The 27,675-nt window shown below is 42.2% G+C and overlaps 1 protein-coding gene across 1 annotated transcript in view; it reads right to left on the bottom strand.

The window, feature by feature from the left end:
* LOC132866696 (transmembrane protein 255B) overlaps positions 1–27,675 on the bottom strand; it is a 55,633-nt gene that overhangs the window by 2,148 nt on the left and 25,810 nt on the right. The window contains exons 4-7 of the mRNA XM_060899480.1: positions 17,172–17,261; positions 15,498–15,578; positions 910–995; positions 595–754 (exon numbers count right to left, since the gene is read on the bottom strand). Of these exons, the coding sequence (XP_060755463.1) occupies positions 595–754; positions 910–995; positions 15,498–15,578; positions 17,172–17,261 (417 nt within the window). The remainder of the gene's footprint in view (positions 1–594; positions 755–909; positions 996–15,497; positions 15,579–17,171; positions 17,262–27,675) is intronic.

Consider the following 27,675-nt stretch of genomic DNA (forward strand, 5'->3'; position numbering starts at 1 on the left):
CTGAAACTTATTAGAAACATTTTACACATTTACCCTTGTATAAAATGCAAGGATGCATGAATATGCAAATCCAATGAGAAAGGAGAATATCTGATTGGTCCGTTTGTTGAAGATGGCACTGACTATTCGCACGGCATTGCGATAGACACAAAGATCTTTAATACACCCTTTTTTTGTGTGTTTAATTTTACAGAATGCTTAAATATATAGCTGCAGCATGTTATACATTCAATGGCCACTTTTATTAGAAACACCATTTTAATAAAATACCCCTAAACGCTCAGTCTCAATTATTCATAGCATTGATTCCACAAGGTGTGGGAAATATTCCTCTGAGATTCTGGTACATGATCACATCATTTCTGCAGATTTGTCAGCTGCGGCGACTCTCCTGTTCGACTACATTCTCAACATTTATCGTTAATCCTAACCTTTAAAATAAATCCTAGCAATTACGATGTTCATCACTAAACACTGCAGAGTCAAGTTCTCTATTTAGCTGTAAAATGTAAATTTGGTGCGGTGTTAAATTTCCCCAGAAGAGTTAATCATTTAAAAAAAGGTTTCGAGTTCAGGGGTAGTACAAGCTCTCACCAGGTCCTTGAAGGCTCCCAGTATGGCAGCAGTAATGATGCCCAAGAAAACTCCCAGCACATTGAGCACTACATCAGCCCACAGCAGTCTGTGCAGGTGTATCACGTCCCAGCAACTATTCACACCCGTAAACTCAAAGTAGTGTGTGTGGTACCCTGGGCTGGAGAGACAAACCCACAAACGTTTAACGTTTTTCACCCCGTTTGCCTTTATAAAGGATGTAAAGCCAACCTAGTTCAAGAGAAATGTCACATGTTAATACAGGTACTATATTACAGTATAATGTTTATACACTGCCGTTCAAACACAGCTCACCTCTCACAACTGTATAAATCACAGCAGTAACAGGTGTTTGTCTTCACCTTGAGCTTGCAATCTTGGTTATAGTTCTGACACACAACCTATGGCAAAAGGAAATAAGGGTCAGAGAGACAGACAAAAATAAGCAACAAGACTGTCCGTTAAACTCGTCCTATATAAGAGGAGCACATAAAATGGAAGTGCTGCATTTACAGTTGTGTTCAAAATAATAGCAGTGTATTTAAAAATGTGAGTAAAGCTCAAAATCCTTATAATAGTTTTTATTTCCATGCATTGGGAACAATGCACATTATATTCTACATCAAAACAAGAAGAAAAATGTATCAATATTTTAATTACTTTACAGAAAATGAAGAAAAATGAACATTGGGCTGTTCAAAAAAATAGCAGTGTCTGCATTTTTCATTACAAACTCCAAATATTTACTGTATAAACTGAAAAAATCTTAAGGATTTAGTATTCCTGTGAATCACTAAACTAATATTTAGTTGTATAACCACAGTTTCTGAGAACTTCTGGCACCTGTGAACAGGTATTCCAGCCCAGGATGATTTGACAACATTCCACAATTCCTCTGCATTTCTTGGTTTTGCCTCAGAAACAGCATTTTTGATGTCACCCCACAAGTTTTCTATCGGCTTAAGGTCCAGGGATTGGGCTGGCCGCTCCATAACTTTCATTTTGTTGGTCTTGAACCCTGATGCTGCTCGCTTACTGGTGTGTTTGGGGTCGTTGTCTTGTTGAAACACCCATTTCAAGGGCATTTCCTCTTCAGCATAAGGCAACATGACCTCCTCAAGTATTTTGATATATGCAAACTGATCCATGATCCCTGGTATGCGATAAATGGGCCCAACATCATAGTAAGAGAAACATCCCCATATCATGATGCTTGCACCACCATGCTTCACTGTCTTCAGAGTGTACTGTGGCTTGAATTCAGTGTTTGGGGGTCGTCTGAAAAACTGTCTGTGGCTCTTGGACCCAAAAAGAACAATTTTACTTTCATCAGTCCACAAAATGTTTCTCCATTTCTCTTTAGGCCAGTCGATGTGTTCTTTGGCAAATTGTATCCTCTTCAGCACGTCTTTTTTTTTTAACAGTGGAACTTTGCGGGGGCTTCTTGCCGATAGATTAGCTTCACACAGGCATCTTCTAATTGTCACAGTACTCACAGGTAACTTCAGACCGTCTTTGATCACCCTGGAGCTGATCATTGGCTGAGTCTTTGCCATTCTGGCTGTTCTTCGATCCATTCGAATGGTAGTCTTCTGTTTTCTTCCACGTCTCTCTGGCTTTGCTGTCCATTTTAAAGCACTGGAGATCATTTTAGCTGAGCAGCCCATCATTTTCTGCACTTCTTTACAGTATACGTTTTACCTCTCCAATCAACGTTTTAATCAAAGCACGCTGTTCTTCTGAACAATGTCTGGAACGACCCATGTTTCTCAGGTTTTCAGAGAGAAATGGATGTACAACATGTGCCGGCTTCATCCTTAAATTAGGGCCACCTGACTGACATCTGTTTTTTCACAGAATGAATGATCTCACTAATTAAACTCCACACTGCTATTATTTTGAACACGTCCCTTTCACTTAATTATTTGATTACACAGACTCAGGAACATACATATCATGAATGTTGGGTCTGTTGGTTTTCTATGACTCTACTACACCTACTGGTAAATTATTTGCCATGTAGTAATATAATTTCCACCAAAAACAGTGATTGATCTGGTTAGTCGTGTTGGACTGCTATTATTTTGAACACAAGTGTAAGTGTTTTTTGGTGCACTACTTCTTTTGACTGTTCCCATTAGGGGTTGCCATGGCAGATAATGTCCCTCCTGTCCTTCGTATCTTTGGTCTTCCTCTTACCTGGCAACTCCATCTCCAGCATTCTTTCCCCCAATATACCCTGGATCTCTTCTCTGTACATGTCCAAACTGTCTCAATCTCGCCTCCCTCGCTCTGTCTCCAAGCCGTCCTACATGTACTGTTCCTCTAATATACTCCTTTCTAATCCTGTCCAACTTTGTCACTCCCAATGAATATCTCAACATCTTCAACTCCGCTACCTACAGTTCAGCCTCCTGTCTCCAAAACATACAACTGTCTTACTACTGCCTTGTACACGTTCCCCTTCAGGCTTGCTGGTACCCTTCTGTCACAAATCACTCCTGACACTCTCCCTCCACCCATTCCAGCCTGCTTGCGCACTCCTTCACTTCTCTTCCTCACTTGCCATTACTTTGGACAGCTGAACCCAGATATTTGAACTTATCTGCTTTTACCACCTCTATTCCTTGCAGCTGTACCATTCCACTCTCCTCCCTCTCATTCACACACATGCACTCTGTCTTGTTCCTCCTGACTTTCATTCCCCTTCTTTCAAGTGCAGTGTTTCTCAGTCACTGGGCCATCTAGTAGGCTACAATTCCCCCCCAAGTTGAAGCTAATTTTTACTCGTAGTAGGGTAATATGGCTGAGTTGCATCCGATGTCACATCTGCCTCATTAAGCTACGGTCACACTACAGCTCGCGATGCTTTGCGATGGGTCATTGATGAAAATGAGCCATTTTGGTGGTGATGCATGGTGATATACACGTGAGCTAAAAGTTGTGGTCATAGCACGCGAACACTTGACGGTCACGCCTTTGTGCACTTGAGTCTGGCGCAGCTCGAGCGGCCGCGCTTGCTCACGGAGCACTTTGTGTGTGCTCTTGGGACCCAGTTCTTATGGGAAACACCTGATACTGATTTGAGTGCAATCAGCACACACGGATATGGACGCTGTTTTCACGGAGGCTTTGTGAAGTATCATTATAAACATGGCTAGAAACAAACGCGACCGTGATGACACTGTTTAAATACTCTGCTTTATGATTCTGCTTTGCTTTCATTTGTGTTTCGTTTTTGTAAATATTATGCCTGCTAATAAACACTCATCCTGCACTTAGATCTGTCTACCGCCGTCTATCTTGTGTCCTGATCCCCAGATCTTTAACGCAGCCATATATAAAAAGTTGTACGCCTCCATGCTCTTCCAGGTTTTCATCTGTGTGTCCGTGTAGAACGATGTCTGCAGCACCAGGTAGTTTGAGATGTCAGGGAACTTGATGGATGGATCATTTTCCAACTCCTAGGAAAAATCCTCCTTTGTTAGCGTGTAAGGATCTAATCCCATTGAGTGGTTTCTATATCCACTTCTTTTGAGTGTACTACTTGGTTTTAATAACTTGCTTGTTTTGCTGTACATAAACATGGCAATAAGTTCTTGTGTTAATGGACCAGACTCCACTTTTGGATCATTAATCCCTTTTGACTGCGAATGCCCTGCATGCATGGTTTTGTGTTGGCTTTTGGCACATCCATACAGTTTTAAATACAGTACCTACAATTAAAACCAGTTTGTGTTTTATTGCATTTATTTAATTCCTGGGCTCCCATCTGTAACAGGGAGTGATGTTGCATCCCATGAATAGCTTTATTAGATTCTAATCGGGGATCTTTTTTTAATGGGCTCCTACTTGTTACAAGTATGAATAGGTGGGCCTCAAAGTAGAAAAGGTTGAGAACCCCTGCTCTAGTGCACACCTATGTCTTCAAGTTTTCTTCCACTTGCTCCTTGTTTTCACTACAGATTACAATATCATCTGCAAACATCATTGTCCATAGGGCTTCTTGCTTGGTGTCGTCTGTCAAACTGGCCATTATCATTGCAAACAGGAAAGGGCTTAGGCCTAAGCCTTGGTGCAATCCAACATCCACCTTAAATGCCTTGGTCATTCCCACTGCACATCTCACTGCTGTCACACTGCCCTCATACATATCCTGCATACATCTCACATACTTCTCCACTCCTGATTTCCTCATGCAGTACCACAAGTCCTCTCTTGCCATCCTGTCATATGCCTTCTCTACATGCACAAAAACAGTGCAGCTCTTTCTGGCCTTCTCTGTACTTTTCCATCAACAGTAATGCAAATATCACTTGCTTTGATGGTCCACAGGTTTCACTTTTACTCACTATAAGGTACAATAAAGTAACATTTCAATAATATTCAGTAGCCATAGGGTCTACAGGTATGCATTTCAAACATCAAAGCATCAAATTTCACTAAAACTCCTTCACTAAAGCCCAAGTCACAGTTCCTCAACTTTGGGGTCACCCGAGATGTAGATAGAGTTGTAGGAGGTTTTTTTTTTTTTAGTCAAACCTTTATTTAAAATGTAGTTCTATGCATGTAAACTTGATTTATTGTGTAAATATTAAAATTTAAACATTTCTCTCATTAAAGTGGCCTTTACACAGAAGCTATTTAAAATAAACTATAATTTTTGTGCAGCAGTCATGGTGTCTTGCAAGAAACTTTACGAAATGTGAGAATTTTAGACCCTTAAACTGGCCACAAAGGCTAAGAACCCACTGGCCTAGTGAGCAAAGCCATATTGTACAACCCCAATTCCAAAAAAGTTGGGATGCTGTGGAAACTGTAAATAAAAACAATGTGATAATTTGCAAATCATGGAAACCCTATATTTCATTGAAAATGGTACAAATACAACAAATCAAATGTTGAAACTGAGAAATGTTATTGATTTTTGAAAAATAGATGCTCGTTTTGAATTTGTCAGCAACATGGTTTAAAAAAAGTTGGGAAAAGGGCATATTTACCACTGTGTTGCATCACCTCTACTTTTAACACCACACTGTAAACGCTTGGGAACTGAGGAGACCAACTGTTGTAGTTTTGAAAGAGAAATGTCCCATTCTTGTCTGACACAATTCCAGTTGCTCAACAGTTTGGGGTTTTCTTTGTCGTATTTTGTGTTTCATAATGTGCCAAACGTTTTAAATGGGAGACAGGTCTAGACTGCAGGCAGGCCAGTTTAGCACCTGGACTCTCTTACTACGGAGCCATGCAGTTTTAATACGTGCAGAAAGTGGTTTGGCGTTGTCTTGCTGAAAGAAGGAAGGCCTTCCCTGAAAAAGATTTTGTCTGGATGGCAGCATATTGCTCTGAAACATGTATATATCATTCAGCATTAATGATGCCTTCACAGATGTACAAGCTACCCATGTCATGTGCACTAATGCACCCTCATACCATCACAGATGCTGGCTTTTGAACTGTGCACTGATAACAAGCCGGATGGTCCCTCTCCTCTTAGCCTGAAGGACGTCGTGTCCATGACTGCTAAAAAGAATTTCTACTTTTGCTTCGTCAGACCTCGGGATAATTTTCCACTTCGCCTCAGTCCATCGTAAAAGAGCTCGGGCCCAGAGAAGGTGACAGTATTTCTGGATATTGTTTATATCTGGCTTTAACTTGCATTTGCGGATGCAGTAATGAACTGTTTTCACAGACGATGGTTTTCTGAAGTGTTCCTGAGCCCATACAGTGATTTCCACTACAGACACGTGTCTGCTTTTAATGCAGCGTCGCCTGAGGGCCTGAAGATCACAGGCATCCAATGTCAGTTCTCAGCCTTGTATCTTGCATACAGAGATTTCTCCAGATTCTCTGAGTCTTTGAATGATATTATGTACCATAGATGATGTGATCCCCAAATTTTTTGCAATTTTACATTTAGGAACGTTATTCTTAAATTGTTGCACTGTTTGCCCATGCAGTCTTTCACAGAGCAGTGAACCCCTCCTCATCTTTACTTCTGAGAGACTCCGCCTCTCTGGGATGCTCTTTTTATACCCAATCATGTTACTGACCTGTTAACAATTAACCAAATTTGGGGGGGGTTAGTATAAGTTTTTCAGTCTTTTGTTGCCCTGTTCCAACTTTTCTGAAATGTGTTGCTGGCATCAAATTCAAAATGAGTGCATATTTTTCAGAAAACAAAAAATTTCAGTTTCAACATTTCATATGTTGTCTTTGTACTATTTTCAATGAAATATTGGGTTTCCATGATTTTGCAAATCTTCACATTTGTTTTTATTTGTTTTAACACTGTGTCCCAACTTTTTTGGAATTGGGGTTGTACATATTACACCAGTTTAGGTACATGTCAGAAGAAACAGTTCCCCAAATGGAGTCAAAACAGCTCAAATGTTTTGTGTCTGTCTTTAGTTTTGCACTTTGCGCAGACGAGTAGCGACCGATCACCCAAAAACTTGTCCATAAAATTCTGCTTATTAGGTCATGTCATACAGACCTGTTACTGTAATGTTTAAACATGAATACTGAAATTTACACACAATGCTGTAAATTTATGGATATGGGCATTTTTCTCATAATGCAGTTTGATGAAATTTGTACTCTCTAGGCCCTACCTCCTGAACCTCACAGGCAAATTGTAGCAGAAAGTTAGAGGTTGTGCATTTGACAATATAGACTGTAACATATCTTGTCTGACTGACTACGTTTTAAAGGGTAGTGGAATATTGTGTAATTTATTCATTTTATTTTCTTTCCAGTAGAACTAGACATCTGTCCTTTTCTAGATGCATACAGTACCAGTCAAAATTTGGACACGCCTAATTCAGTGGGGTTTTTTTTCTTTATTTTTATTAATTAAGTCACTTCATGTCTTAAAGTAATGATGGACTGTCATTTCTCTTTACTTAGTTGAGTGGTTCTTGAGATAATATGGATTACTACAGTTGTGGAATAGGGCTACTTACTGTATTTTTGTTATTTACTATTTATAGTCTTGTGGTCACCATAGCTGTCCTAGCCTGCTGAGCCTCTATGGAGTGTCCCCTGGCCTAAAGAGTAGGGTTGGTCTGCGTGCACCAATTTTCACTTTAAATTCACGCAGTGCAGGCAGAAAGTCAGTCCTATAGGGATGGAGAAGAGGTGAAACGGCAGGTACTAGATGGTACTGGGAGTCGCAGTTTCAACTCTATGTAGGTGGCTCAGAAGTATGGGTTGCTTCCGGTTAACCTGGGACAACAGCAACATTTGGCAGCACCCTGAGAGACCAAGCAGCCCTCTTTAGGGATCGCACTGCTTATTCCGAATGAAGATGGACCTAGAAAAGGTGGTTCAAACAGTGTTTCTCACTATCACCTGGTTGGCTAGCTGTGGTCAACGGGCATCTCACCTAAGCGATAAAGTAGGCATAAAGAAGAAAACAGCAATGCTGAATGATGGAATGTTCACACAATGCATGACTCGGACGACAACGACCGTCCACAGAGATGTACAACTCTTGTAGCCAGGGAACTAGCCAGGCTGGACAATGAAACTGCAGCTGTCAGTGAAGTGTGATTTGCAGAACAAGGCTCTTTGACAGAACAAGGAGCAGGCTACACCCTCTACTGGTCTGGTAAAGGAAAGGAAGATCACAGACTCTCAGGCATGGGCTTCATAATAAAGAACTCCATTGCCAGCAATCTCGAGAGCATCCCAGTTGGACATTGCGACTGTCTCATATCTCTTCATTTGCCACTACGTGACAACCAGTTTGTCATGCTCATCAGCATCTATGCCCCATACTACAGGCAGATCCTGCTTCAAAAGAGGCTTTCTACACAGCTGAGAAACCTCCTCTGGAAAGTCAGTGAGCAGACAAAATCCTCATCATGGGTGACTTCAATGCCAGGGTTGGTAGAAACTTTGATGGATGGCCAGGAGTTCTGGGCCGGCACGGAGTGGGCAGCTGCAATGACAGTGGAAGGTTGCTTCTGGAGCTGTGTGCACAGAGGGGTCTGAGTATTACAAATACCCTTTACCAGCAGAAAGCGTGCTTCAAAATAACATGGCAAGACCCACGTTCCAAACATTAGTACTTGCTGGATTACATCCTCGTGCGCCAAAAGAACGTACCGGGCATACCCATGTCATGCCAAGTGCAGACTGCTACACAGACCACCAACAGGTCAGAGCCAAATTATGACTGACCATTAAACCACTGACAAAGAAGGGACCTCAGGTGAAGAAGCTGCAGGTGGACAGGCTGCATGGACTGAAAGTGGAGTTCCAGAACAAACTGGAAAAGCGTATGAACAACGATGACAGCTCAGAAGAGGAGGATCCAGACCCACTGGTATCGGTTGAAAACCATCCTTCAGGAGATGACCACTGAGATAGCAGGACATGCAACCAGGAAGAATGGTTTGACAAGAATGACGGTGGGATCCAGGATCCCCTTCAGAAGAAATGATCCTGTTTTAAGAGGGTCCTTGCCAGACCAGACGACAAGGCAGCTAAAGCAGCCTACAGGAATACATGTAGAACAAGTGGTGGCTAGACCTTGCAGAGCAAACCCAGCTTTATGCAGACACTGAAAACTCTTGTGCATTCTACGAGGCATTGCGCATAGTGTTTGGCCCTACCCACCAGGTGCAAGCACCCCTGTATTCATCAGACAGCACCAGCCTCCTCACTGACAAGAAATCAAGCCTTCACCACTAGGCAGAGAACTATGGAAAATGAGGTTCAAAGATTACTATTTTCAAGAGGTACAGGGATGAGGGAGGCTCACGAAAAGTAACAGAAAAGTAACACTTTTTCTGTTGCTTTTTGTGTCTGTGTGTGTGGGTCGTGCATGCGTACTGTATGTGAAGGTGTATGCTTATAATTTATATGGGTATATGTATGTATGTATGGGGAGGTGTGTGTGTGTGTGTGTGTGTGTGTGTGTGTGTGTGTGTGTATGGACATATGTAAATTACATTTAGTTTTTTTCTAAATACAAAGTCAGAAATACATTTTATTTATCTACAAGTATCAGGCATGAGCATCTAGACAGGTAACAAGGAAGCTTATTGTTATTCATCATTTAAAGAGAAGGGGTGGGAGTTTATAAATTATACTACTTCTCACTCCTTTTCGAATATGTATTTCTATGTATTATGTTTAAATGTTTATTTTATTTTTCTTTTTATTATTTTGCTTTTCATATTCGAATACTTCAATCAATTTAGAGACAAACAATCAGATTCCTCATCAGGCGATGAGGATGGAACTTGACAACCCTCCTATGCAAGAAGAGGTGAAAGCAGCCATCGCAAAGCTGAAGTGTCACAAGGCTCCTGGAGTCAATGGTGTACCAGCAGAGGTGTACAAGCTAGGTGGTGACTCTTCTTGAGCAGCTCACCAACTTTTTGAAGGTATGCTGGGAGAACGGGGTCATACCGCAGGCTCTCTGTGACGCCATCATCGTCTTCCTGTACAAGATAAAGGGAGAGAAATCGGACTGCTCAAACTACAGGGGCATCACACCGCTGTCCATAGCAGGAAAGAGGCTTGGTAGAGTCATCCTGCACACTCATCCCTATAGTTGCTGAGGAAAATCTACCAGAAAACCAGTTCAGCTTCAGAGCAACTTGAACAACCAACACGATTTTCATTTTGTGACCGATCCAGGAGAAAGGCCGGGAGCAAAATATGGGGTTATATGCAGTATTCATAGATCTGACCAAAGCCTTTTGATACGGTCAGCCGCGATGGGCTCTGGAAGATTCTCTCAAGACTGGGCTGTCCACCCAAGCTCCTCAGGATCCTACACCAGCTCCAGGAAGGCCAGCTGGGGCAAGTAAAACATGGTGGCGATCTGTTCAACCCATTCTCAATAGATAACGGGGGTAAAGCAAGGCTGTGTCCTCACCCACACACTCTTTGCCATCTTCTTCAGCATGATGCTAAGGGAGGCCAAGGAGGATCTTGCAGAAGGGATCTACATATGGTTCCGGACTGATGGAAGTGTCTCCAACCTCCAAAGACTTCTGGCTTGCACCAAGACTCTGGAAGAGCTGATTCTAGAGCTGCTGTTTGCAGATGAAATGTGCACCCCTGGCCCACAGTGAAGAAGCTCTACAAGTAGTCCTCAACTGCTTTGCAGATCCAGTGAAGGCATTTGGCCTTACAATCAGCCTTAAGAAGACAGAAGTATTATACCAGAAATCGCCACATGGAACCTGCAATGCCCCACATATCAGCATTGATGGAACACTACTCAGTTGAGCACTTCACATACCTTCACATAACCAAGGATATGGACAAGTGCCTCGCCAAAGCCAGTAGCTCTTTTGGCTGCTTGCAGAACCGTGTCTGGAAGAACCATTCCTTGTGCTTATCTACAAAGATCTTGGTGAACAGAGCTGCAGTTGTCACCATTCTCCTCTATGGATCCAAAGCTTGGGTTCTGTACCGAGAACAAATGCAGCTTCTAGAGCGCTTTCACCAGCGTTGCCTTCGTTCCATTATAGGCAATAAGTCGCAAGAATATGTGACCAACACTGAAGTCTTAGCACGCGCCAACATCCTCAGCATCGAGGCCACGCTCCTGACTGGGCAGGACACCCGTCATGTATAGAGGACATGCAAATACCCAAAGACGTGTTCTATGGAGAGCTATGCCAGGGCAAGCATGACCGAGGGGCCCATTGAAAGCATTTTAAGGACCAGCTGAAGCGCCAGCTTAGTGCAACTGGCATCCCAGATAAGGACTGGGAGAACATTGCCAGTGACAGAGACTGATGGAGGGCAACATCAAAGCGAGGAGCTGAGATCTTTTGAAAAAGCAAGGAAAGAAGCAGCAGAGGAGAAACAGTCTGAGGAAAGCTCTGGATGCTAGCAGACCCCCTGCCCAAGGATTCTCATGCCCTGTGTGTTCCAGAGTGTGCCGTGCAACGATCAGCCTTCAGTCAACAAAGGGCTGTCAGAGACTTTTTCTTCCCAGTGATCCTAGGGTATGAGGAATCCGCCATCATTTACTATTTTTTCTCAAATGCATTAAGAAAGCAAGAAATTGTGCTAATTACCTTTTGACAAGGCACACCTGTTAATTGAAAAGCATTCCAGGTGACTACCTCATGAAGCTTGGCATTATCTTAACCATAGTAAATGATGGCTGATTCCTCATACCCTAGGATCACTGGGAAGAAAGTCTCTGACAGCATGCCCTTTGATGACTGTGAAGGCTGATTTGGTCATTGCTCTTGCGGTCGGGGTCACTGCTCTTGCGGTCGACCGGTCGGAGTGCTGAGCGGTTTTCCTATTTTTATTTTTTCTATTGTGTTTTGTTTTGTTTGTGTTTTTGTTTTGTTTGTTTTATTACACTGTCAGAATGTATTTTTCCGGAATTACTTACACGCTGGCAGTTTTACACATGTTGGTTTATTCGATTGCTGCTTCACCCTCGGAGACAATAAGGATTACATACTTGCGGGAGCTGCTGCTGCGTCTCAAACTCAGTCCGGTTCCGTTCTCCCCGATATTCTTCCTGAGCAGATTCAGAAATGAACATCCGAGGCGGATCAGTCCAACTCCAGACAGAGACTTCACAAGGCGACCAGACGGGGAAAAAAGAAGGGAGGTATCAGAGCGCGACTTCAGCGAGCAACAGGTAAACAGCTGACACTGCCGGCAGTCATCCTCGCCAATGTCCGCTCACTAAGGAATAAAACGGACGAACTTCAGGCTAATGTGAACCATCTGCATGAGTACAGGAATGCTTCTATTCTGGCGTTTACTGAAACTTGGCTCAACCATGGCGATGACAACAAAGCACTGTACATCGATGGATTTGGCACCCCCATCAGGCTCGACTGTGACAGTGACGTCAGCGGTAAACAACATGGTGGTGGTGTGTGTTTCTATATCAACCCCTGGTGGTGCTCCACTGTCCACGTCAGAGAGAAGCTGAGCACTCCAGACATTGAGCTCCTGGCTCTGTCTCTTCGTCCCTTTTACCTTCCCAGAGAGTTCCCTCAACTCTTCTTCGTCCTGGTTTACATACACCCCAAATCTAACTCCACTTCAGCAACTGACCTCATCAAAAGCTCCCTGGACAAATTTGAACATTTATCCCCTGATTCCCCCAAATTCATTCTTGGAGATTTTAATCACTGCAATCCTGGAAAATCTTTGAAAGGCTTTGAACAATACATCCATTGCTCCACTCGTCTGGGAAAGACACTTGATAGATGCTATGGTTCTGTCCCAGATGCCTACAGAGCGGTCACTCTTCCTCCCCTCGGCTCTGCTGATCACCTCACCATCCTGCTCGTTCCTGCCTACATCCCAGTCATCAGGAAAATTAAGAAGGTTACCAGGACTATCAAGCAGTGGACTAACGAGAGTATAGCAATCCTCCAGGGTTGTTTCGAGTCTACGAACTGGACTAACCTCCTTTCCTCTTCTGATGACATAAACGAACAGGTGGATATCGTCTCATCATACATCAACTTCTGTGAGGAAAACATTATACCCTCCAAGACTGTTACCATCTTCCCTAACAATAAACCCTGGGTTACCAAGGAGCTAAAAACCGTCATCAATAAGAAGAAACGGATCTTCTTCTCTGGGTCAGAGATGGAGAAAAAGGAGGTTAATAAAGAGGTCAAGAGGGCTATTAAGATTGCCAAGCTGAACTACAAGAACAAAGTGGAAGAAAAGTTTTCTCATGGAAACCTCCGCTCAGCTTGGCAGGGCCTGAAGAGAATGGCGGCTGTTAACTTTCCTATCAGTAACAACTCTGTTAACATCCCTGGCAGTACACCAGCAGATCTCCCCAATGACCTTAATTCCTTCTTCTCCAGATTTGAGATCAACAACTCCACCCAGTTAGAGGACATCAGATCCAACCTCATACCTGATGACCTTTGCATCTCTTTCCCCACCACTGACGTAGTGAGGGCCCTTAAGAGGTCTAAGGTTAACAGTGCACCTGGAGCCGATTACATCAGTGGCCGGGTCCTTAGATATTGTGCGGAACCGGTTAGGGAGTGTTTTCCAGAAACTGTTTCAGACCTCCATCAACACAGGAACTGTCCCCAAATGTTGGAAACACTTAACAATTGTCCCCATTTCCAAGAGAAGCCCCCCCCATGGCCCTGAACAATCTGCGCCCAGTGGCCCTCTCCTCCCAGGTGATGAAGGCTATGGAGAGGCTTGTCAGGCAATACATTCTCACTCTGACCAATTCACAACTTGATCCGCTCCAATTTGCATATCAAAGCCATAAAGGTGTCGACAATGCCAAAGCCTTCATCATCAACACTATCCACAGACACCTGGAGCTTCCCAATACCTCCGCCAGACTCCTGTTTGCAGATTTCTCCTCGGCCTTTAATACCCTGCAACCACATATTCTGGCAGAGAGACTCCACCGGAACTTCAACATGAGCAGCCAGCTCATCCTCTGGATCCTGGACTTTCTAACCAACCGAACCCAGCGTGTCTGGATTAACAATAACCTGTCTGATCTCCTCACTACCTCCACTGGCTCCCCACAAGGCTGTGTGCTTTCTCCGCTGCTCTTCATTCTGTACACTGAGTGCAGATCAACGTACCCCAACTGTCACCTGGTTAAATTTGCTGATGACACAGTTCTCCTGTCACTCCTGTCCGGCCCTTCCCTCCATCATGGACCCGCTCTTCAGCAGTTTGTAGAGTGGTGTGACTCTTCCTGCCTGGAGTTGAATGTTAGTAAAACTAGGGAGATGGCGGTGACCTCCTCCAGCAGCCAAAGGGAACTGGCAGTGGCTGTCACCACTATGGTCCACGGTTTTCCGGTCGAGACAGTTGAGGAATACAAATACCTGGGAACCATTCTGGACTGCCAACTGAGGTTCTCTTCCAACACAGAAGGGATCCTGAGGAAGTGCCACCAGAGGATGTACCTACTAAGGAAACTGAACTCTTTTTCTGTCAGTCAGAACATCTTGTTGACATTCTATTATACATTCATTGAAAGTGTTTTAGCTTTTTCTATATGCTGTTGGTATTACTCCATTACTGTACAGGATAGGAACCGCCTGCATAATATTGTCAAGGTGTGTTCTAAGATTATTGGACTTCCTGCTCGCCACCTGAATACTGTGTACGAGCAGCAGGCTAGCGGCTTGGCTCGTCGAATTCTTAAGGACTCGACTCGTACTTTGTTCCCGGCATTTGAGCAGCTGCCATCTGGTTGCAGGTTCCACTGCCTGGCCTGTAAGACCCAGAGGAGGAGAGCAACCTTTGTTCCAAGTGTTATTCTCCTCCTAAACTCTAAGAAGTCTAAAACAGTTACAATAGCTTAAGTCTTCTGTACAATACTCTAGTGCAATATCACATGTCCTGATGTGCAATATCACCTTGTCACTTTAACTACAATGTCACTCTAATCATATTGTCATTTTAATTTTATCCACACGTCATTTTATTTATTTGCCATATTTTATCTGCTGCCCTTTTTTTTTTTTTTACTTTGTTACTGGCAACAGGCCTGCCATTGTACAAAATACACGGTTTTGTGTTTTGTTTTTTTGCCCACCCATTTTTGTGATTTTATTCTTTTTGTGATTTTATTTTCTTGCTCTTTTAATGTACCGCTCTTCGCCCTTCTAATTGCCCTTCGGGGATAAATAAAGTTTTGTCTAAGTCTAATAGTGTGCAAAGCATTATCAAGATAAACGCTGGCTACTTTGAAGACTCTAAACGTTATATTTTTTTAAATACTTTTGTTTACCACATAATTCCATATGTTCCAGATGTTATAGTTTTGATGTCTTAAGTATTGTTCCATAATGCAGAAAATGGTCAAAATACAGAAACTATGAACAGTAGACCAGGGGTGTACAAATGTTTTGACTGGTACTGTGTATTGTAAGTGTTTGTTTTATACTCACCTCATTGTAGTAGTTGTCATAGGCATAACCTGTGCTGCTGGCATAGAACTCACACCTTCCTTCCATTAGTGGTCTCCTGTCCTAGAGTAGAAACAAAAAGTTTGTTGAATCAATAAAACTGTGAACTCTGCAGTTGTATTGATTGATTGATTGATTTCCCACAATTAAAATTAAAAGGGTTCCCCCCATACAGAATGTCTAACAGAGGTAAAGCAAGCAATGTGCTGGATGCACCATTATTAAAAATCAGTCACCTCTGATTATTTGATTGCTTGCAGTTATGCTATACTGAAGCCTTTTTAGCAAAGGTTTAAAACACACTACACGGACTTAATGAACGTTAACCAACCGCACGTTTTTATTGACTCTGTCTCTGTGGCTTTATTAGAGCAAGATGTTCGGTTCGGCTCCAGGCTGCTGCAGAAAGCGCCATGTTCAGCACGTGGCGTCACGTTCCATCTTTCTTACCCAAATAAACTTCAAGAATGGCAATTATTCATCCTTGAGCTGACTAATGATTTCTCATAATTTTACAGCTAACGTACAGCGTAGGCATATATAAAGCCATGGCCAAATGTGAATGAAGGAAAGCAGGGTAGCTATTAAAACCTGCTGACTGTAACATTAATAAACTGAAAGTTCTAAGGGCGTAATCAGACTGCACAGATCTTATATACCATATTTACAGTAGCAGGAACTGATTCAAAGAATTAATCTACTTGTAGTATAATTTACAGTTTAAATGTGTATGGGTTTTTTAATTACTTAAAGAAGACTATCTAACACATACAGTTGGTAGTTACTTTATTTTATTTAATTTAAACCCTGGTCTGTCACAATGCACCAAAACACCCATTTCATAAACTCTCCACCTCAGAGAAACACTAACATGACCATTTATCTCTGGCTTTCCTGTGTTCCTTATGGGCCATAGATAATCTCAAGCTTACATACGCCACTGAGACAAAAGTGTGTATGATGCACATACTGTACTTGAGTGGGGTATTCGGACATCATAAAGAGATGGTGACTAATCTATGTTTAACGTATTTGCAATTTCTCCTATACATTAATGTAACTGGAAATCAGTAGGGAACAAAGTCATCAACGGGTGTACAAGCTGAAAATGTATCCTCTATCTCCTAAATAAACTGAAGGTGTTGCGTGATCTTTCTTTAGTTGATTTGTGTACCGATGTTACACAGAAATTCATTAAATTAACATTTTTGGATTAACACACCTGGACCACATATAAAGCATCCCACACATTTCATAGCACTGGATTTAATATTTAAAAAACAAAAAAAAGATTCTGATTATTGAGATCGGATTGTCCAACATCCTACCCTTCCCTAATAAAAGAATGTGTATTAGGACGAGGTGAGGGACAGATCAGAGTGTGACCTCTAAGGTTCAGTGGACTGCAGTGAGATGGAGGAAAATGGGAACACTGAGCCACGGGCACCCAGACGGCCGAGGCGAGGCTGCTGTTTGATTACATCCACAAAGTTTTATTACCAAAGCTGACACCAAAAACTCAGACGACAGAAGAAATTGTATAACAAAAAGATAAGGAGGTGACCATTTATGGATGTGCTTTATGTAAGTCTATGCTTGTAGAACTCTGTATACAAGGTATAACATGGAAACACTCAATTCCCATGTGCTGCTTACGATATACTCAGCTGCGATGATGCCGTCCACGATGGCGCAGAAGAAGCAGGAGATTACACCCAGGCTGATGAAAATGATGGAGGCCACTAACTGTAAGAGAAAAGCAAAACAAACTTGGATGGATCAGAAGCTGAAGAACAAAGAAAGATCATGCATACAATTCAATCTTCAGACAGTGTGTACTTGTCAGTTTAACACATGCATGCTACCTAATACAAGTTATTATGCTTCTTAGTAACTACCACATACTATTCTGACAGCACTGTTTTGATATTTGATGATACTGCTGAAGCTACTGTTCGATATATGATATTATTTAATAGCCTCTGATCAACACGCATCCAGCTCGGCTCAGAATGTGGGGTAAACCTACCCCAGATTAATTTGCGAAAGACGTTGTAGAGAAAGACTATTTTAAAGTATTAGGGTTACGGACAAATCACCTTGATTGTCTATTTATGTACACATCAGATTAAAAATATGAACTTTTTTTTTTTAAACACACCAGTTGTCTGTCCTAATCTAATCATAATCAATAATAATCTATTTATGATTCATTACAACGGTTGTCTTTTAAAATTGATACATCGATCCAGATCATCCATTCATTGCACTCCTTATACATACAATCCACTCCAAAATTATTAGGACAGCAGGACCAATGCTTGTGTTTTGGTATATAATGAAAACATTTTGGTTTGATCAAAAGATTAACACGAGATGACGGATGCGAATTTTTGGCTTTCGTTTCCTGATCTTTGCACGTAAATGTGTTAAACAACTTAGACTTTATTACCCTTGGTGTCAGACCACTCAAATTTTAGATGAGCAAAAGTACTGGAACAGAGTCTTAAAGTAAATGACACATGATATTTGGTTGTATATCTCTTGTTTGCAGTAACTGCATCAAGCCAGTAATCTCCTGACATCACCAATCTGGTGCATTCTTCTTTTGTGATGCTTTTCCAGTGCAGCTTCTTTCAGTTGTTTGTTTTGGGTAGTTTCTCCCTTCGATCACGTCTTCAGGAGGTGAAATGCTGCTCAATTGGATTAAATCTGGTGATTGGCTTGGCCAGTCTAAGACCTTCCACTTTTTCTCTCCCGATGAAGTCCTTTGTTGTGTTGGCAGTGTGTTTTGGGTCATTGTCCTCCTACATGCTGATGTTCCTCATAATTAGATCAGATGCATTTCTCTATAAATTAGCAGACAATGTTTCTGCAGATTTCTGAATTCATTCTGCTGAGATCATCATGAGTTACATCATCAATAAACATTAGTGAACCAGTCAGAAGCAGATATGCAAGCCCAAGCCATGACACGACCTCCACCGTACTTGACCAATGAACTCCTATCATGAGCAGATCCTTTCCTTCTCCACACTCTGACCTTTCCATCACTTTGGTAGAGGTTAATCTTGGTTCCAGGACTTTTGAGGCTCATATCTGTAGTTGTCTGCTTCTTCTGGCCCGGTCTCTAGATTTCTGCTCTCAAAGGTGTTCTTCAAAAGGTGGGTTTTTGATAACTCCACCCCAACTGGTCTTCATGTTAGTTTATCCTTTTTAGCAACAATTGCAGTCTCCACAGATGAAACCCAGAGTAGACATTCAGAACTATTAATTGTTTAAATGACCAATCTAACAGGGCATACCTGTTCCAATATTTTTTGATCACTTAAAGAGGGTGTTCAAACAAAAGGTGCCATGTTCCAAATTAACACATCTAGATGTAAAATCAGGAACTGAAAGCGGACATTCTGATCTATTGTCTTTTGATCGCAAAATGAAATGTCTTCAGTGTATAGTAAAAACAAAAAACTGGCCTTGCCATTCCAATACTTTCAGACTATACATATTGTAGTATAGAAATAAGCAGGATTAAACTACTTTATGAGGGATAAAATTCTCATATGTCCGAAGTTTTTATTTTTCTGTTAAGCTGCTTTGCGACAATGTTAAAAGCGCTGTACAAATAAACTGACTTGATTTGACTATTAAAGTGCAACTTCACCCCCAGCTCTGAGCTGAACTCCACCCACTGCATAATTTTGAAAAATGATAAAAAGTGGGCAAAGGGCTGAGGATGGATGGAGAGGGCGAAAACTCCTGTGAATGAGGAGTCTCGATCAGCATATATTTGAAAATGAGTGCAGTTTCACAGACTCCCACTCAAGGGTGGGGGCTGCGAGAGGTGGGCTGCCCACCTCTGATTAGAGGGGGTTAATATTCTTTTCTTTATATACACATCATCATTACCTAGAGAAATCCCAAATGGTTGACTCCATGTCAGTAGCAGCCTTTAAGGGTTGAGAATTATTTTAACCAGTAGATGACGGTTTGAGCCATTTTTTAACTCATAAAATGCCAATTTTATAAAAAAGGTAATTATCAATACGAACGCAAACATTGACGTGATTCATTACAGTCATATGATTTAGTTTACAGCTAAAACCAAAATCAACACACATTTAAGTGTGCAGTACCTCTTTCATAGAATATTAATACATACTATGTATACTGTGCATACAAAGTCAGTTTGCATCCCTCAGGGCTTGAAATAAAAAAAGAAAATGCACATCGACAGTGGTGCTTTAAAGTTTGTGAACCCTTTATAACTTTCTATATTTCTGCATAAATATGACCTAAAACATCATCAGATTTTCACACAAGTCCTAAAAGTAGATAAAGAGAACCCAGTTAAACAAAGGAGACAAAAATATTGGTCATTTATTTATTGAGGAAAATGATCCAATATTACATATCTGTCAGTGGCAAAAGTATGTGAACCTCTAGGATTAGCAGTTAATTTGAAAGTGAAATTAGAGTCAGGTGTTTTCAATCAATGGGATGACAATCAGGTGTGAGTGGGCGCCCTGTTTTATTTAAAGAACAAGGATCTATCAAAGTCTGATCTTCACAACACATGATTATGGAAGTGGACGTTCCATTTCTGCAGACCTCGGAAGAAGAGTTGTTGATGCTTATCAGGCTGGAAAAAGTTATAAAATAATCTCAAATGAGTTTGGACTCCACCAATCCACAGACAGATGGAGGCAATTCAGGATCACTGTTCCTCTCCCCAGGAGTGGTTGACCAACACAGATCACTTCAAGAGCAAGGCATGTAATAGTCTGTGAGGTCAAAGGAATGCAGGGTAACTTCTAAGCAACTGAAGGCCTCTCTTACATTGGCTAATGTTCATGAGTCCACCATCAGGAGAACACTGAATAACAACAGTGGTGTGCATGGCAGGGATACAGGAGGAAAATCACGGCTCTCCAAAAGAACATTGCTGCCTGACTACAGTTTGGTAAAGATCATGTGGACAATCCAGAAGGCTATTGAAAAAAATTTTGTTCATGGATGAGACCAAAATAGAACTTTTCAATTTAAAGGAGAAGTGTTATGTTTGGAGAAAGGAAAACAACACCTTATCCCATCTGTGAAACATGGTGGTGGTGGTAGTACCATGATTGCATCTACATTTGGGCCAGGACGGCTTGCCAATCTCAAAGGAACATGTCAGGACATCTGTCCGTGAACTGAATCTCAAGAGAAGGTGGGTCAAGCACCAAGACAACAACCCTAAGCACACAAGTTGTTCTACCAAAAAATGGTTAAAGAAGAATAAAATTAGTGTTTTGGAATGGTCAAGTCAAAGTCCTGACCTTAATCTAATAGAAATGTTGTGTGAGCAGTTCATGTGATGGAACCCACCAACATCCCAGAGCTGAAGCTGTTCTGTACAGAGGAATGGGATAAAATTCCTCCAGGCCGATGTGCAGGACTGATCAGGAAGATACATACAGCCTGCAGTTGCTCAACACCCCCCCTCGTCCACTTCCAACCAGGGGTGAGTGCACAGTTTCAGTGACAAAGGCGGTACTGCCACCACCAGCAACATAACACCACCGGGGAGTGTCTTATTAATAAGGCCATCAGCTTAACTTCTTTCTTCAGACCTTTGATCATATCCAGCTTGAAGGATATGCCACTCAAGCTGGATATGTAAGAATGGATCATTTTCCTGAATAAATAAATGACCGAGTATAATATTTTTGTCTCATTGGTTTAATTGGGTTCTTTTTATCTACTTTTAAGACTTGTGTGAAAAGCTAATGCTGTTTTAGGTCATATTTATGCAGAAATATAGAAGATTCTAAAGAGTTCACTTTCAAAACCACCACCACCGTGTTTTGCGATTTATCAAATAAAAAGGATTTATTTTGTGGTTGTATTATGCAAAATTCCAATGCTACAGGAAAGATTTTGCGAAGTCCCATAAAGTCAGGACAGATTTATCAAGCAGAATGAACAAAACTGGCCAAGCAATATGGCAGTTATAAGATATATGACAAGAAGAAATATTACAATATTACAATATTAAATATTACAACTCGGAGGATCTAAAAGCTGCTGTTATCATGGAAAATGGTCAGTATTCGAGAATATTTATACCACACAGAGAATGTGAGATGCCACGCATTTGAACTGATATAATCTTGTTTTTTTGTAGTATTAATATCAACACACACTGTGCGACCATTTTATTACTTGTGATAACTAACTGTATGTAACACCCCGAGTATCTCAGTATAACACACATCTTCATTTTGTACTTCAATTCTTGCAATCCAGTCTCCCCACACACACACATCCATACATGGCCATGTGTTTTGTAAATGTCCTTGTCCCTAGTTGATAACTTCAGTGTCTGGATGTGGACTGGAGTAATAAAGGAAATGTACAGCCTGTATAACTGTCTGCCAACCTACTCCTTTATGGGTAATTTACTGACCAAAGGCAGCCTGAAGGGCAACACTACACTCAGCGATGGGCAATCGCATTCACCATTCTGATTCCACAAACATTGCACAAGCAGTGTTACTGTAAATAATTAAAACTTTTACACTTGGAAATATCTGCTTTTCTGAACATTCTTGCCGACCCGACACAGAATCCGCATCGGTTTTTAAGAACTCGCGTGAACTTCGGCCCGTTTTCATTTCCTGGAAAACTCGCTGACCTGCCAAACAGAACCCCCAGACTGATCATAAATTTTGCCACTCCTAAAAATCCTGTCCAACTGGGAGGTTTTTTTAATCAGGGATGGTTTGTAGAGTGAAATCATTAGTAGATGATGAACAGTGGATGCGGTAAATGCCGCTCTACAGTCCAGCCAAAAAAGGGACATTAAGCACATGTGAGCTTGTGGATACTGAGCTAAAATCACGGCTGTGGTCATTCTGAACTCCTCGTCCATCTGCTGGTCCGCTATGAGATTCCCTGCAATGGTGCTGTTGATGAAAGTGCTAAAGTTGAAATAGAGTGCTTACAAAAAGGACATTACATCCATAACTTGAATTCTTATTATGTTTAAAAATCAGGTGAATAAAAGTATGCATGTGGGTAAGACATGATTTAACGTGTACATCAGTGTTAAAATGCTTCAATCTAGCATTCTAAAGAGTTCTCCAGTTTGTCCTTCTGGGGAAACCCTTAATGGGTCTATGTAGAAGTCTGTAGCTTATCAAAGAAGACCATTAACTATCCAATGAGTGTCGTCCCCCCCAGTGTACATCTGCAGTCATTGCTTTTGAATGAGATGCTGGATTGAAGGGTTTCCCCACCCCCCCAGAAGTTTGGTTTTCAAATTTCTGAACCAGTAACTGAGTCATTGTGGTGACCTGCCAAAGGCATTACAATCAAAAACATCTATATCAATATTTATAAGATGGATGATAATGTATTTTTATACAAAACGTCAGGCATTGAGCTCTTTCACTCACTGGTACTTCTTCCGGCTGCTCCAGTTAGGGGTCACCACAGTGGATCTGTTCTGCATATTTGATTTGGCATAGGTTTTACACCGGATGCCCTTCCTGATGCAACTCTCCCCAGTCAATCCGGGCTTGGGACCGGCACCGAGTACACACTGTCTTGTACAGCCCCAGTGGCTGGGTATCTAACCTGCATGTCTTTGGACTGTGGGAGGAAACCGGAGCACCTGGAGGAAACCCATGCAGACACAAGGAGAAGATGCAGACTCCACACAGAAAGGCCCACGTCGGCTGTGAGGTTTGAACCCAGAACCTTCTCTCAGAGGAAAAAAAAAATTTAAAAATGAGGGTGTGGTACTAAACACTACTTATTGCTGGCATGGAACCCTCATAGAAGCCACAGTTAGAAAAGCAGCTTTGGGACTGAAAGGTTGCCAGTTTGATTCCCTGGAGCAGCAGGGATGGGTGACGTGAGCAAGGCACCTTACATGAGTATGTTGTATGTCCTCTCCGGATAAGAGCATCTGCTCAATGCCTGTATAGTAATGTAATGATAAGGTGCATGTAGTGGATCATTAAAGTATTACCTTAAAACCTATTAAAAGTGTAGTAGAGTGTACGATGCAATACATTCTCATTACCATGTAAAAGATAGACTAAAAGATAAGAAAGATGTACCCGTGAGAGTACTACACCAGTGATAACTAGAGGTACAGTTTAGTATTCTTTATTCGGATTGTGTGTTGATGGAATAACAGGTCACATACGATTACGTTGCCATTATTTAGTAATAACCAAGTTGAAAAAAATTACTTGAGTTAAAAAAAAATCCTTATTCTTAAATGCAAGCAAAATTACACCCCACAGACTTGACTATCTCAAGCAGGGTGAACTTCTGCTCAAGTCTTTTCATTTGCCACCTGCAAACTAGAAACTGTAATAATTCCAATCCGAGATAAAGTCCATTGGACCTAATAATTTCCACAAGCAGTCATTTCACGCACCTGTAGAAAGACAGAGGCAGAGACAATGGGCCCTGACAGCAGAGTTAACGCACATTTCTGGCCAGCTGCTATCTTATAAAATACCCACACACTCGCTCCTTTCGTCTTTAATGACCTGATCCCAAAACCCAGCCAATCGGAGCATTTACACCGTCAGCATCTCTACGCACCATAGTGAAACAACTGAGAGGAAGGGGGGAAAAAAGCATCTGTATCACTGCATAAGTGTCTCGGTCAGCTCGACGCCAAACAGAATAGCTTGGTCAAGTGATCGATGACACCAGTGGTCACTGGTTTAATGAGAACTGTAGGGTCTGGAGGTTGAATTATGACCCCTGACAAGAACATTGCTTTGGTCACAAGGTGACCTAGAGAAGAGCAAATGCTGGAATGTTTTACAACAGAGGACACACACATAACAAAGTAGGATGTATGGGAGGGTGCATTAGGGTGAAGTTCATCCAGGTACATCAACCCTACACAGAATATTAAAATGTACCTTTCCCGTCACTTCCGTGGGAATGTTAAGGATACATTTGGGGTTTTTTGTACATATCTTTCGATAAAAGATGCACGTATGTATCTTTCACCTGGAAATGTGGATATAGTGTACCTTTATTAAAATTATTTAATGTACATAATTGCACCAGGTGGCACGGTGGTGTAGTGGTTAGCGCTGTCGCCTCACAGCAAGAAGGTCCGGGTTCGAGCCCCGTGGCCGGCGAGGGCCTTTCTGTGTGGAGTTTGCATGTTCTCCCCGTGTCCGCGTGGGTTTCCTCCAGGTGCTCCGGTTTCCCCCACAGTCCAAAGACATGCAGGTTAGGTTAACTGGTGACTCTAAATTGAGCGTAGGTGTGAATGTGAGTGTGAATGGTTGTCTGTGTCTATGTGTCAGCCCTGTGATGACCTGGCGACTTGTCCAGGGTGTCACCCGTAGTCAGCTGGGATAGGCTCCAGCTTGCCTGCGACCCTGTAGAACAGGATAAAGTGGCTAGAGATAATGAAATGAGATGAGATAATTCCACCATAATTGCCTTTTAGAGTAAAGCTTTAAAGGAACACTCCACACACACCTTTCTAGGTTAGAAATATAGGTACAGTACTTACTAAATGGTACAAAAAGGTGTACCTCAATCCCAGTGACAAGGGAAAGTACAGTACTCGCTCCCCCCCCCCAAAAAAAAAGTGTGCAGGAAGCAGGAAATGCAACACAATTCTGTGTGTTAAGTCTTCAGTAATTCTTACTGTAGCATACAATCCTGTAGAAATACAGAATTAAAAGGTAATTCAATTAATTTCTCAACAATTTTGGCATCACAAAAGAGCGTCATTCTGGCAATGAAACCAAAAAGTGGTTGATTTTTATCGTGTGAATTCAAGTGAAGTCCCAGCTGAAAATGTGTGCATATTTCAAGTGATAAAATCTACTGTCAAGTTTTGGCCCTAACACAGCTCTCTAATTCACATACGATTACGCCTATGTGACTATAATTTATTTATTATTTGTGTGGTTTATGTACAACCCGGATTCCAAAAAAGTTGGGACAAAGTACAAATCGTAAATAAAAACGGAATGCAATAATTTACAAATCTCAAAAACTGATATTGTATTCACAAAAGAACATAGACAACATATCAAATGTCGAAAGTGAGACATTTTGAAATTTCATGCCAAATATTGGCTCATTTGAAATTTCATGACAGCAACACATCTCAAAAAAGTTGGGACAGGGGCAATAAGAGGCTGGAAAAGTTAAAGGTACAAAAAAGGAACAGCTGGAGGACCAAATTGCAACTCATTAGGTCAATTGGCAATAGGTCATTAACATGACTGGGTATAAAAAGAGCACCTTGGAGTGGCAGCGGCTCTCAGAAGTAAAGATGGGAAGAGGATCACCAATCCCCCTAATTCTGCACCGACAAATAGTGGAGCAATATCAGAAAGGAGTTCGACAGTGTAAAATTGCAAAGAGTTTGAACATATCATCATCTACAGTGCATAATATCATCAAAAGATTCAGAGAATCTGGAAGAATCTCTGTGTGTAAGGGTCAAGGCCGGAAAACCATACTGGGTGCCCGTGATCTTCGGGCCCTTAAGGCCAATTTATGCTGACAACGCAGTCCTCACAGATGGCGTCGCAGATGGCGTCTGTGTAGCCCCCCCCTTTGCAGACGTTCTGCGCGCACCTCCCAAAAATTGTGACCACCGCAGAAGCCTCGCAGACAGCGTCGCAGACAAGAGGGCTCTGATTGGTCCACTCTACATCCACTGTACACGCACTTCCGCTTCCCTACTTTCCCGGTTTGGTTTGTTTTCACTACCGCCATTTTTAAAACACGAGCAAAGATGGAGCAGCACGAAGAGCGGTTGATCGAGGAAGTGAGGAAGTACGTACATCTATACGACTCCAGTTCTAGTCATTATAAGTAACCAGAGGATAAACACTCCACTAACCACACCCACCAACTACTCCTAGCAATTTTGCGACTTCGCGCCCCCTTGCGTTGTGGCGGTGAATAACATCGCGCACGCCTATTACTCCCCGCTCAATGATAAATTACAACTGTCTGCGAAAAGCTATCTGCGAAAGCCTTGTCGCAAGAGCATGCAGAGGCCCTTAGACGGCACTGCATCACATACAGGCATGCTTCTGTATTGGAAATCACAAAATGGGCTCAGGAATATTTCCAGAGAACATTATCTGTGAACACAATTCACCGTTGCCAGCTAAAACTCTATAGTTCAAAGAAGAAGCCATATCTAAACATGATCCAGAAGCGCAGATGTCTTCTCTGGGCCAAGGCTCATTTAAAATGGACTGTGGCAAAGTGGAAAACTGTTCTGTGGTCAGATGAATCAAAATTTGAAGTTCTTTATGGAAATCAGGGACGCCGTGTCATTCGGACTAAAGAGGAGAAGGATGACCCAAGTTGTTATCAGCGCTCAGTTCAGAAGCCTGCATCTCTGATGGTATGGGGTTGCATTAGTGTGTGTGGCATGGGCAGCTTACACATCTGGAAAGACACCATCAATGCTGAAAGGTATATCCAGGTTCTAGAGCAACATATGCTCCCATCCAGACGACGTCTCTTTCAGGGAAGACCTTGCATTTTCCAACATGACAATGCCAAACCACATACTGCATCAATTACAGCATCATGGCTGCGTAGGGGCGGCACGGTGGTGTAGTGGTTAGCGCTGTCGCCTCACAGCAAGAAGGTCCTGGGTTCGAGCCCCGGGGCCGGCGAGGGCCTTTCTGTGTGGAGTCTGCATGTTCTCCCCGTGTCCACGTGGGTTTCCTCCGGGTGCTCCGGTTTCCCCCACAGCCCAAAGACATGCAGGTTAGGTTAACTGGTGACTCTAAATTGACCGTAGGTGTGAATGTGAGTGTGAATGGTTGTCTGTGTCTATGTGTCAGCCCTGTGATGACCTGGCGACTTGTCCAGGGTGTACCCTGCCTTTCGCCCGTAGTCAGCTGGGATGGGCTCCAGCTTGCCTGCGACCCTGTAGAAGGATAAAGCGGCTTGAGATAATGAGATGAGATGAGATGGCTGCGTAGAAGAAGGGTCCGGGTACTGAACTGGCCAGCCTGCAGTCCAGATCTTTCACCCATAGAAAACATTTGGCGCATCATAAAACGGAAGATACGACAAAAAAGACCTAAGACAGTTGAGCAACTAGAATCCTACATTAGACAAGAATGGGTTAACATTCCTATCC

Source organism: Neoarius graeffei, chromosome 18, assembly GCF_027579695.1.
Source record: "Neoarius graeffei isolate fNeoGra1 chromosome 18, fNeoGra1.pri, whole genome shotgun sequence".
Classification (NCBI taxonomy): domain Eukaryota; kingdom Metazoa; phylum Chordata; class Actinopteri; order Siluriformes; family Ariidae; genus Neoarius; species Neoarius graeffei.